Source organism: Cannabis sativa, chromosome 9, assembly GCF_029168945.1.
Source record: "Cannabis sativa cultivar Pink pepper isolate KNU-18-1 chromosome 9, ASM2916894v1, whole genome shotgun sequence".
NCBI lineage: Eukaryota > Viridiplantae > Streptophyta > Magnoliopsida > Rosales > Cannabaceae > Cannabis > Cannabis sativa.
This window is the reverse complement of record NC_083609.1, coordinates 60554476-60567268: the sequence shown is the minus strand read 5'-3', so window position 1 is coordinate 60567268 and position 12793 is coordinate 60554476. Positions and strand designations below refer to the sequence as shown.

At 31.7% G+C, this 12793-nt stretch overlaps 2 protein-coding genes across 4 annotated transcripts; one reads left to right on the top strand and one right to left on the bottom strand.

Annotated features, from left to right (window-relative positions):
• Positions 1–422: 422 nt before the first annotated feature.
• On the bottom strand, positions 423–5586 carry LOC115723180 (pentatricopeptide repeat-containing protein At5g24830). Its single transcript, XM_030652613.2, has 8 exons — positions 5434–5586; positions 5191–5330; positions 4190–4354; positions 1818–3381; positions 1565–1618; positions 1349–1449; positions 1037–1268; positions 423–921 (listed from the first exon to the last, which is right to left on the bottom strand). Exons 1-4 carry the CDS (start codon positions 5437–5439, stop codon positions 1956–1958), a joined length of 1737 nt encoding a protein of 578 aa, XP_030508473.2. The 5' UTR covers positions 5440–5586; the 3' UTR covers positions 423–921; positions 1037–1268; positions 1349–1449; positions 1565–1618; positions 1818–1955.
• A 1878-nt stretch (positions 5587–7464) lies between these two features.
• Positions 7465–11009, top strand: LOC115722613 (uncharacterized). 3 transcript variants are annotated; one of them, XM_030651860.2, is made up of 4 exons: positions 7496–7864; positions 9507–10049; positions 10219–10358; positions 10525–10628. In XM_030651860.2, the coding sequence occupies exons 1-3, from the start codon at positions 7613–7615 to the stop codon at positions 10321–10323; spliced, it is 900 nt and encodes a 299-aa protein (XP_030507720.2). In that variant the 5' UTR covers positions 7496–7612; the 3' UTR covers positions 10324–10358; positions 10525–10628. The 3 variants fall into 3 exon arrangements, with proteins under 3 accessions (XP_030507719.2, XP_030507720.2, XP_060960340.1); XM_030651859.2 differs by lacking the exon at positions 10219–10358 and having other exon boundaries at positions 7465–7864; positions 10525–11009; XM_061104357.1 differs by having other exon boundaries at positions 10219–11009.
• Positions 11010–12793: the final 1784 nt, after the last annotated feature.

Sequence of the window (12793 nt, the reverse complement as noted above, 5' to 3'; positions counted from 1 at the left end):
TAAAGGGGTGTTGGAGCAGATATGGGGTGAATTTAAAAAACGGATATGGGGTGGGAGATGCACCTGCTCCGCCCCGTTTACATCCCTAGACGAGTGTTGAAATTGGTTAGTGATAATTTTTAATGAGTATTGTTATTGAATACTGGTAGTGTCCATAACTTTTTATAGTTGACACTATTAGTTAGTGATATTCTTTAAAATTTATAAAACTTAATACTTAATTACACTAATAGTAGTATGACACCACAAGTAGTTGCCCTTTTAGCAATTTTCTTTTTCCAAAGTAATTGGCTATTTAGGATTACAATTTACAAATAGTCCATGAACTGCTTGCAGTAAATTGATAGCAAACAAAATAATAATATAGTTGCTTTGACAATTGTGTGGATGTGCAGTGTTTATTGAATTTTTTGAAAAACTAATTATTAAATAAAAGAGGTAAAAAAAATATATAATTCAGAATGAACAATATATAATTCATCATCCTAGTCTACTGCATTGTTGTGCTGAATAATAAGGCTCAACATATTCCTCAAACTCTTAGGTAGCGTTTGGTTGGAGGTAATGAAATGGAAAGTCCCATAAAACTCTTTTCCAATATTACCGATCATTTAGAAAACTAAATGGCAAGATGCTCTGATAGTTGCTAGAAGAGTATTTTGATAAATATTCGAGATGAGGTAAATGCCAGTGCAAAGCATCTGTACCGAGTAAATGGGCAAAAAACTTTGCAACATTGTGCAGCTTATTTGTTTCGAGCCGATGAATCGTAGAGTATTGCTGGACAAAGCATTTCTCAAAATCTTCTTGACGCACTTTGTTTATCTTACAAAACGGCTAAGCGAAAAGACCATAATATCTTCAGTAGGTTCTTTCTTGATCTTGACTGCAACATTCCAAAATCATGATGCAAAGCTCCATCTGCAACCAAAAAAAAAATGGAAGGAATTAAATATTTGTATGTACCAAAAGGTTGAAGTTTTAACTTATCCAAAGTAATGTTGAAGCAGTTAGAAGTTAGATAACTTGAACTTACCTCTTGACCAGGCTCGATTTTAATATATTGTCCTGCAAAGATTCACAAGGTTGGTCCCTGTCTCATCCATCTGCTCTTCTTCATCTTCATCAGATTCATCCTCACCATTTGAATCCGAAGCTGCTGCATCTGAACCTTGTTCATCCTCAGACTCCTCTCCAAGTATGTTTTTCTTCAGCTCTTCATAGCGCTTTTTGCTCTCAAAGGAAATTAGGGTCCGGTTTGAAAATATCTGAAATCATGTTGACATTGTTAGAAAACTCATAGGTTGAAGAAGCTGTTATTGCTAATGATTTTGATTTCAAGACATACCAATTTTGATTTCTGGATATATTTCTTCTTCAAGAGAAATCCCATGTGTCCATTGATCATTTTGCTCCACAAGGTCTTCTTCTGGACGCCCAGCCGGGTCCCTGCAGATTCACACATCACATTTCGGAAAGAATGAAAGGAAAATCGAGTCCTATAAAGAAAGTTTATTAGCTAGCTGCACCTGCTGCATACACTCAACTAGTTTAGACTACTTACCATTTCTGTATTTCTCTCCTTCATGGAGAATTCCATGAAATCGTTCAAAAATACCTGAAGTAGACAAACAAATAAACTAAACTGTATGAGCACTACTACCAAAAACAATGTCCATCCATTACATATGAAAAGAAAAAGATTAACATAAACAGCAACAGCAAATTTGAAAGCCATTGTAGATTTTCTGGTAACGGCTAAAAAGTTTATAAAATAAAATATCTTTTATTCTTTAAATAATTGTTAAACATTGTACCTCTTTGGAAAGACATTGTAGATTTTCTGGTAAGGAAAAATGCATCAGTAGATGGGATTTCCTTGACTTCAGATTCTGAAAAAGTTGACTTTGCAATCCCGAATGAGATTATTTCAGCAGTTATAATCGAGTAGAAACTCATTTTACACTTTCTAACCACTTATTGTACAAGTCAAATGCCTTGTCAAGCTCCCTTATTCTGCAGTACTTGTTGATAAGTATCTTATATGGAACATGATCAACTGTTAAACCCGAATCCAACAACTTTGCAAATAATTCTTCTGCCTCCTTAACATTACCCTTGATACAATAACCCCTGATTAATTCCGTGTAGATTATTATATTCGGTTCAAATCCCATTCTCAACATTTCATTGCATAAATGAATAGCGAATTGAAGTTGGCCTGATCTACAAGCAGCACCAATCAATAAACTGTAAGTAACTACGTCGGGAGAAAGACCATAGAAAGGCATCTCCTGTTTGAGTGAATAAGCATCAACGATGTTTCCCACCTCTACAAGAGCATGAATCAATGCATTGTAGGTATATACATTCGGTTGAACACCACATGCCAACATCTGATCTTTGATGGAGAAGACTCGATTAATATCACCCTGTCTTCCGTAACAATCGATCATAAGATTCCATATATGAGTTTTAGGCACCATTGACTTCTTCTCAATCATATGAAGAAAAAGTTCATTAGCATTGACAACAGCTCCATTGATACATAAACCTTGAATAATCATTTTGAACGAAATTTGATCAGGAGCAACTCCAGTTCTAGACATAATGTTGTAGATCGAAAAAACCTCTTTGAACTCGGCTTCTTTGCAATGAGAACTTATGAGTGTATTATACGTAAAAACATCAGGAGACAAACCTCTTTTGATCATTTCGGAAAAGTATCCATAAGCAAGGGTCATCTCTCCGCTCAAACACAACCCATTAATAAGGGCATTGTAGGAAACAACGTCTACTTCGCTGTTCTTTTGTACCACATCGTGCCAAAGATCAAGAGCCTGAACAATATTTCCAGCTTTAAAATGACCGTCCATGAGTATAGTTGAGGTAATCAAATCTGGTGTTTTCTTATCATCTCTATCAGATAATATGTTATTAAGAAGCTTTGTCGCATCATCCATGAGGCCTTTCTTGCACAGTGCATGTATAATTATGTTATATGTAACTCTATTTGGCTTAATACCGCTATTAGTCATAGCGGAAAACAAGTACAGAGCTTTATCCAAATCGTTGATGAGGCAATAACCCTTAATAAAACTATTGTAAGTGGCACAGTTGGGAAAAGGACCGAATTTGAGCATCTCTCTAATTAGCTCGTCTGCCTTTTCCAAGTCACCATTTTTACACAGTCCATTAAGAATGTAATTGTGTGTAAGTACATCAGGAACAACACCACTCTGCATCATCTTTTTTCGGAGACAGAGTGCTGTTCCCAACTTCCCATCCAAGCATAAATCTCTAATCATGGCGAATTTTTCCTGGTAAATGGTTTCCTTGGTCAAACCGAAAAAGCCGATTTTGGCCAAAGATATGCTTTCCCTGCAAAGAATACCAAAATTCAAAGTAACCGTAGTCATAATCATCATCGAGCAAAATCCAAAAAACAAGGACTGAAAGGGAGCGTGAGAATAAAAATGGGAAACGAGACCGGGTAAAGTTGGTGAAAAGGGAATTGCTCCTGTTATGATGAGCTTCTACGAAGAGTGTCTCTTAAAGTAGGTAATGGAAGACTTATACAAAATTTTGGGAAGATATTTTGGAAGGATATGAGACTCTTTCACATGATTTTCTAATCTGGTCAGAATATGTTCAAAAAAAAATAACTGTATCTCTGATTTTCAGGAAATAGAAAGCTGAAATTTCACTTCTTTAGGTATCTTAAAGACAGTAGGGAAGAAAAAATCTACCTTTAACTTGAGGTAAAACAGAGATAGAATGTTACACTATGAAATGTCATATGAGCTTATTGGTAATTTGTTAGTAGTTTTATAAAGCCTATAAATATGTAATTAATTGTCTCGAGATTAAAAGATATGGTATGAGAAATATAACTTTAGTTCATTTAGAGATTGGCACTGTCTGGAAGAGTGCATTTCATCCCGAAAAGCAAGACGACATGGATTTCAAGAGTTCAACAACCTCTTCATCTTGCACGGCTCAAAGTTCTCTCAATGAAAGCACCAAAGAAAGTTGAGAGAGTACCAATCTCCAAAATAAACCAAAATTCAATCTCTCATTCCATATCCTTTAATATCTACACAATTACATATTTATACGCTCTATAAAACTACTAACAAATGTTACATATGACATTTCATATGTAACATTAAGAAATATGAAAGCTAACCTCATTGATTTGAAACGATCCAAAGTTTCCTTTAGCATTGCATCCAACACATTAAAAGTTAAATGTGGATCGTTTTCCCCACTAACATCATCACTCTTTCTCGATAAAATTTGATCAGCATTCAACTCATAATCTTCTCCAAATTTAATAATCAAATCATCAACACTGTAAGAAAAACAAAATAAGAGTCAAAATGAAAGTTGATCCTAAAATTTCATCAGATAACGTGTTGTGGATGCAAAATTCTACAATCAAGGCACTGTCTACAGCTTTCCCAGAACAAGTAGAACTCTTATGAATTTATGGTGTGTTTAATTGCACGTAATCGAAATGACTAAGAATCAGATTCACCCTCAATCGGATTGATGAATCAGAATCACAATATGTTGTTCACTTGACTTGCCATAATCAAAATCGGAATAAGCAGTGGAATCAGAATAAATTATTTTAAATTACAAAAATACTCTTTATTAAAGTTTTATTTGGATGTTTTTAGTTGAAAAAAAAGTCAAAAATGACATTTCATTATTTTAGAAGAAATGGGAGTGGGAGTGGCAATCCCACCAACCTCATGGGATTGCCAATCCCATTCCTCAATCCCAAATATTTCATTCTCATTCCTTAACAAAAATAGAGAAGTAAACAAGTTAATGAATCTCATTCCTTATTCCCATTGCCTAATCCCACAAGTAAAAATGTGTTCTATAATTATATCTGCATACAACCTAAATTTTAAGTGTAGAAAACATATTGATATGCTGCAAAAATTAGTCAAAGTCCACAACTGCTGGGAAGTTTCCCCCAGAAGATTGTGAAAAATCAGCAATGTTTCCTTTGTATAGTAAATGATTAGACCATGGTCAGAGTCTCATTAGTTTATCTCCCAACGAAAAAGGTTGCCTTAATGAAATGGTGGTTTTGTAATTGAACAGTCCAAATAAAAAAAAAACCTACATTGTTTCTCTCTAACCAAACAATTAGAAGAAAGATAAAGACTTTACCTTGCATCCACACCATTGTTTCGAGAGCAAATAACGTTAACAAACTCAGCAATGTTGTGCTTAATGGAATCCATTGTTCGATTCAGAACCCTTAGAATGACGAAAAGGGATGGCGATGATTCTCCACAGGCAATTGCTAACTGATACAATACAATCCAATTCAATTCAGCGCATATATATAAGCATACATATAATATTATAGCAATACTCAACTGAAGAATAAGATTAGGAATATTGACTAACCGCCATTGGAAGCTCTCTCCACGACCTTGACTTAAATCAAGATTTGTTTGATTTCGGGGATTGAAATCTATAAGCTTCGTTAGGGTTTCTGATACATTTTTAAATTTTTTGAAGAAGAAGAAGAATAGAGAAATGGGTTGGACATTGAGGAATTATGATTTATGGCACTTAATTTAATGATATTATTAAATGTACCCTCAATCTTTTGCAAATTCAATTTTGTACCCATATCTTTTCCAAACTTACATTACTACACTCGATCTCAGAGAAAATTAGACTCTATACATTTTTTATATTATCCTTTTTTATTTTTACTTTCTTCTTTAAAGTCTATTATTTTTACTTTTTTTTAAACATTGTACCAATTTTGCCCCTGTCACTTTAAGATACTATCCATGTGACTTTCTTATCTAGGGTATTGGATACAATACATATAAAAAGATTTATATTTCAATTAAATAAACATTAGAGATAAATTTAATTAATTGATTAATAAAACATACATTTTTCAACTTACCACTCGATCTCGTTTGAAGGTGGTAATGGGTCTTCATAAAAATTTATGGGCTTTAGGATAAATAAGTATTATTGGGCCCTTGTAAAATAAATATGTGGTATTTTTTAAAAAATACTAAAAATTATTTATATTTTTCAAACAAAAAAAATGGAACCCCTTCGAGGCCAACTCTGAGATTGAGTGAGTCTTAGGGGGAAAATTTATTAGGCTCTTTTATTTAAAAAGATATATAGTATTTTCAAAAATTACTAAAAAAATATGCATATTTTTTAAATAAAAATTATTTTTTGAGTTAATTTCACAAATGCACAAAAACAACAAAAATACGGTTTCACGGAATTTTAAACATTTTTACGATTTTTTTTTATTTTATTTACATAAAATATGGTCTATTATGTTGAAATTGTGTTTATTTGTTGTTAATTTTTTGTTATATGTATGTTGTTTTTTGTTGTTATTTTCATGTTACTTTTATGTTGTTTTCTTGTTAATTTTATGTTGTTTTCGTGTTATTTTTTTGGAAAACCGTAAAAATGTAAAAAAATATTTTTTTGAACGTAAAAATGTAAACATTTTACAAAAAATAATGGCTTATGTAATTATTCCATATTTTTTTGAGTCCCTGGGCTTGGTGGGTTCTAGGCGCCGACCTAGCCCTCCTTAGCCCAAATCCAGCCCTGGGCCCTAAGCATGGGCCTGACCTAGATTCAGCCCTGGTCTTCATGCAATTGCTAGTGGAATAGGTGCGACTTTAGGGTATGATGCTCTGTTTTTTGAGGTGGTGTTGATGTATTGGGTTGTAGTTGTGCACTAAAAGGGACATCTTTCTTGCTTTACTTAGTTAGTGACGAATTATAAAGGTTGCAATCGGTGAGAGGAAGATATAGGCTAACCTTCGAGAATGATGGGTTATATGATCCAAATCATAGTAGAAAGTATAAGTGCGTTTTATGAAAAACGATTTATGAAAATTTAACTTAAACCACAAACAACAAGATCTCAACATAGATTATATTTAAAAGGGACCTCTTAATTAAATTTCATGCTTGAAACAAGATGTCGAAATATTTTTTTTCAAAGCAGTATTCGTTATTGATACAATATCTTCTCTATAATATTTAAAAAAACTATGAATAGTTTACAGTACTAGAAACAGAGATCTTCATATTCTAATTTATATGAATGTTCAAAAAATTTTAAATCTATTTTGACCATTGTAAAAACTATTCCAAATTCTTTAAAAGTTTATAAGAATGTCATTATAAGTATTTCAAGTATAAAAATTAACTAAAAAATTATAATAGAATATTAATGGTAACACCGCAAAATTACCCTTTTTTGGCAAAAAAAAAAATGAAGTAAAATTACCTTACCAACAAAATGCCAATAAATAATTCGAGAACCTTCACGTTATATATTTATTTATTTTAATAATAAGATAAATTAATAAAAAATAATCCTGACCATCAGATCATCCTACAAACTCAATCTCATTCAACGGTTGAGATCAATCCAAACCCATTTACCCTCCTCCACCCACTTTCTTCTTCTTCTTCTTCTTCTTGTTCTTTCCCCCATTGAAAATGGAACTCTGAGAAGTCTGAAGCTTTACTGCTAAACACTATCCTTATCTCTCTTTCTCTTACTTCAAGCTTAGCTTTAATGGCAGCCATGGCTACTCTCAGCACCAGAGTTCCCTCTTTCCAAGCTTCGCTTCCGCCATTTCAATCTTCTATCTCCAATTATCCTAAACCTTTGTCTGTTTCCTTTACCCAAAGAAAAGTCGCCAAACCCAAACTTTCTCGGGCTTTCACCTACAATTCCCTGCGGTTCGTAAAGTTTGTGCCTTTTGCTTCTGGAGAGACGGAAACCACTGAGACCGAAGAAGAAGTTGTTCTTGAAACTCAAGTTGAGGTATTTTTTTTTTCTTTGTTCTCTGTTTGGTTTTTGAGAAATTGAAAAGGGTAATTTGGGAATTCGGGTTGAAGGAAAAGAAGAATGTGTTTGTTTAGGGCAATTTTAGCTTGAATTGTTCTTATAAGACTTCAATTATCTTGTTATGATTGTATTATTATGACACTTTTGTGTGTGTATATATATACATATACATATATATATTTATGCCAAAATGAAATGTAGAAAGTTTAATTTTTTTTTTTATGGATATTTGTCCCAAAATGTGAAAGTTAATGATAAAATTTATGAAATTCTAAAAAATTTGAATAATTATAGTAATTCAAATAATTTAATAATAAATAGAAGTAGTGTTTAGATATTATAATATCATTAGGAAAGTATTGGAATTGGCAATATTGGTCTTTGAGAACAAGACTGTTTTGTTTAGGCAATGTTAGCTTGATTCAGTTCTTATAGGACTTCAATTACCTTGTTATGATTTTATTATATGACACTTTTGTGTGTGTGTGTGTGTATATATATGTATTGTATATGCCAAAATGAAATTTATTTAGCACTTTCTATTGTATAAAACTTGAAATCTACATCAATGGGCTTAGGCTAAAGTCTTAACCTTTTGGCATATCTTTGGCAATTGGCATGCCTTCATATGAATCTTTATATATTAATGCAATGTGACATTATATTGTATTTTATAACCTTATATGTGATGAGGGGTTTAAAAGGTTTAACTTTTGACAACTTTATTGGTCTCTATGGGATTTTGATTTAGTCATTTAGAATTTTCAAATTGAATGAAGAAGAAATAAACAAATATAGTTTCCTTGTTACCAAAATTATTTGGAAAGTTGATTAGAATAAGTGTCATTGCTCTATCTTGGGCTCAAGAGTTGGGATGATTTTGCTTATCATCTAGAAGAGAGGACTTGATTGTATCTTGCAATTGTTGCAATTCTTGTACAATATTTGAGGCATAAGTATGCAATTAGCCAGGAATGACTTGAACTTCTGACCTTGTGGGACTGAGAAAAAACCACAAATTTTGACCATTTAAGCAACCCTTTTTGGGTTCTTGAATTGCACTTTTGATTGCACAGATTCATATCTCAAGTTTGAGTTTTTTTCATAGCAATTGTTATTTAAAAGTTCGAACCTAAATGATTTAATGGAATGCATTTTAGTAGTTCAAATTGTTTGAATTTTTTACTGTTCTTATTAAAGCCGTGATAGCATGAAATTTCAATTGACATGGCAATGGAAGATAGAAACTGAATACTATATGGTATCGCAGTATGTCATTGGTGAACTAATTCGTCCGGTTTAGGCTGTGTATTAACTGGTCTCCCTCCACTCTAGACAGTTGAAGCTAGTACTTTCTTTTTTATCTCATGAAAGATGCTTCTCTGACTCAACTTTAAGATTAGGTGATATTTATGTTGAAGTTTATCTCTAAAAACATTACCATTCTAACTTTTAATCAACTTTCAAAAAATTATTTTGATTAACAATCTTATGCTAGTCTTGCTTTTTTGATGTTTTCTGTAATGTTTGCATTTTCCCCTATTATTTGTTCATCACGGTGGAAGTATCGCCTAACTGCTTTTCTTTTTCTCGTTTCGCTGATACAATTGTGTGACAGGACTCTTCGGACGGTGCAGTTGGTTCAGAAGATATCACAAGTGATGAATCGGAAAGCGATACAAGTGATGATGTGGAAGTTGAGGCTGAGGAGAAACCTGTTTCAGCCGTTGTAGCATCACTGCAGTCATATAGAGAAGCTCTAGCGAGTAACGATGAATCTAAAATAGCTGAAATAGAATCTTTCCTAGTATCACTTGAAGATGAGAAATTAGGTCTTGAAAAGAAGCTGGCTTCATTATCTGAAGAGATGTCAACAGAGAGGGATCGAGTTTTGAGGATAAGTGCGGACTTTGACAATTTCAGAAAAAGGACAGAACGGGAACGCTCTTCATTGGTATCGAACGCTCAAGGAGAAGTTGTTGAGACTTTGTTAGGTGTATTGGATAATTTTGAGAGAGCTAAAACACAGATTAAGGTGGAGACCGAGGGAGAGGAGAAGATCAACAATAGTTATCAAAGCATATACAAACAATTCATGGAGATTCTATCTTCGCTCGGTGTTGTTCCCGTGGAAACAGTTGGGAACCCCTTTGATCCATTGGTGAGTCCTGTAATTTCGTAAAATAACTTACACACGAGAATAGGTGTTTTCGGGAATATGATGACAACATTATCGAAAGCAAGCATAGTCTGTGAACCCCATCAAGAAAAAGAAATCCATTTTGTAGTTCACATGATGACTTTTCTATCTAATCATTGGTTTGATGCAGGTAAGCTACCGAGTTGGCTCGAAATCCAATAATTTACTTGTTGAACTTAAACGAATAGTAAAACAAATTCGTTCAGGTTTCACGAAGGCCTGGACAAGGTTTTGATTCTGAACAACTCATGATTGATTCGAGCCAACTCGGTGAGTTGTCGTTTGGAGTAACCGACACTATAAACAAATTTGTTCATAGTTAATTAACTGGTTTAGACTAGCATAATCTTTCATTAGCATTCATAAATTTTCTTTAGCATAGAAAAAATGTATGCAGCTTCTAACATCCATAATTTTCATGTATGTTGTAAAAAAGCTGCACGAAGCGATTATGCGAGAAGACTCAGATGAATTCGAAGAAGGGGTCGTACTTCAAGAATTTCGTAAGGGGTTTAAGCTTGGCGACAGGCTATTGCGTCCCTCGATGGTGAAGGTATCGGCTGGTCCAGGCCCTGCAAAGTCGGAGCAAGTAGCCCCCGAAGAGGAGGGACAAGATGTTAGCGATACCAATACCGCCAAAGAGGACAGTTCAGAAGCAGAATCAGCTTAAAGCTTAATCAAAAGGAAAGAAAGAAAAATTATATTAATGTAGATCAAGTTTTGGAATAGTTGGGGTTCAAATTATTTGGGTTAATCTCTATTTGATAGGTTGTTGTGATTGTTGTTATTGGAATATTTCTACTTAAATATTATTTTCATTGAGAAATGGATGGATTGGATACAATTTTGAGGCAATTGAGACATTTTATTTTATTGATTTTGGTTTATAATCCAAAAAGAAAGTGTTTTATTCTTGGACAATATTTGTGTTTCATTGCTTACATACAATTATGACCCAAAGTCTAAGGTGGGTGGGGTGCCAAACAAGTCCTAATGTTGGGCTTTTTTTTATTTATGATATTTAGAGAAATTATAATTTGAAGTTTTGAATTTATAATTAATATAAATACAATAATTTTTTAAAGGATACAAGTACTTAATACTTTTAAAGATTGTAATTTTTGTTCAATTTTGTCTGTACAAAATCTATTAGTGTCTTAAAAATATGACACATGTAAGACTTATATTTTACATTATTAAGTTTGGACGGAGCCGTGTAGTATCATATAGTTTAAATGGAGATATTTGATGAAATTGAATGAAAATTACAATTTTACTAATATTGGGTAATTATGCATTTTAAAAAATTATTGGGTTTATGATGATTATAAAATTAAAATTTTAAGTATTTATGTTGCAATTATTACTTTTATTTATAGTATTTAGAGAAATTAAAAACTTTTTTTTTTTATATAACGGTGTATAATGTAGTAAGGAGTACTATTGTCAACTTCCTATTACAACTTTTTAATCGATCTCCGTATCCGAAAATACATGTCGAAATATTTTTTTTTCATGGCGGTATTCGTTATCCTTACAATATCATCCCTGTAAATTTTTGAAAATTTTAAATAATTTAACTTTTCACAAATATTTATATATATTTTTTCAAATGAGTTAATTTATCATTTTCTTATTTATAAATAATGAGTAGGGATTAATTTTAAATTTTTTTTTAAGGTTAAGTCTCTTAAAGTTAACTTATTATGTAAGTTGAAGAGCTACATCATAACTCTTTACCACAATACTTAAACTCACATTAATAAAACTATTTTATTTTTGTTTCTAAATAAATTATCATACTAGTTAATTAACACTATGCTAATTATTATTAAAACAATAAGTCAATGTCCACTACAATAGTTGAGTTTGCAAACCTAATCCATCCTTAGGTACTAAATTATTAATGGTCAAAAGGTTTTTTTGGGGTGGGCTAATCTTCTTCATAGCCATCTTCAACTTCTCTAGGGTCATTTTCTATCAAATTGAGAATTTCTTCCAAATATTTATTAATTCAAAATATTGTGACCCACAATCATTTTCCAAAATTCCACTCAATTAAAATAACCTTGTTTTTCCCTTAAATAAAATAAAAATTAAATCCAAAAACAACCAACAAATTACAAAATATTAAAAAAGTATATTGGGTGCTTATATAGTGGATTCTAAAAATAAGTGTACTCATATTTTTTTTTGTATTTTTTATATATGAATAATTTTATCCTTTAATTTTGTTATATGATGATGTATATTATATTTATTTAAGATAATTTTTAATTTTAAGAAATATAAAATAATTTATAATATAAAAAATAAGATTTAAATAATTTATTTTACACACATAAAATATAGAAAAGCATGCATGTGTAATAGACTATTTAATACTATTTTAGACCATGTGTTTTACAAAAATTATTTATTAGACTTTTTGTTTTGTTAAATAAAAAAAATAGACTCTGTATTTCTCAAAATGATATAAATAGGTCTGTGAGCTCATTTACAATAATTTTTTTTTTAATAAAACTAACTTGAAAACAATTACTAACACGAACAGATTAAAAAAAATATATATAATCAAATTTTTCATAACACATTTACATCAGGCTATCATTAAATTTTATTTTAACAAAAAAATAATTAAAGTACTATTTTCAAAAATACAGTATCTAACTTTTCATTTAACAAAATAAAAAGTTCATTTAATA

What these genes read in the sequence shown, in the direction of transcription:
- LOC115723180 (XM_030652613.2), bottom strand. An exon ending in AACAATGGTGTGGATGCAAG is followed by an intron (nt 4,355 to 5,190) that starts GTAAAGTCTTTA and finishes TTTTTCTTACAG; the next exon opens with TGTTGATGATTTGATTATTA. An exon ending in GATCGTTTCAAATCAATGAG is followed by an intron (nt 3,382 to 4,189) that starts GTTAGCTTTCAT and finishes TATTCTTTGCAG; the next exon opens with GGAAAGCATATCTTTGGCCA.
- LOC115722613 (XM_030651859.2), top strand. Translation starts at nt 7,613, where the DNA reads ATGGCAGCCATGGCTACTCTCAGCACCAGAGTTCCCTCTTTCCAAGCT. An exon ending in TTCTTGAAACTCAAGTTGAG is followed by an intron (nt 7,865 to 9,506) that starts GTATTTTTTTTT and finishes ATTGTGTGACAG; the next exon opens with GACTCTTCGGACGGTGCAGT. An exon ending in GGAACCCCTTTGATCCATTG is followed by an intron (nt 10,050 to 10,524) that starts GTGAGTCCTGTA and finishes GTTGTAAAAAAG; the next exon opens with CTGCACGAAGCGATTATGCG.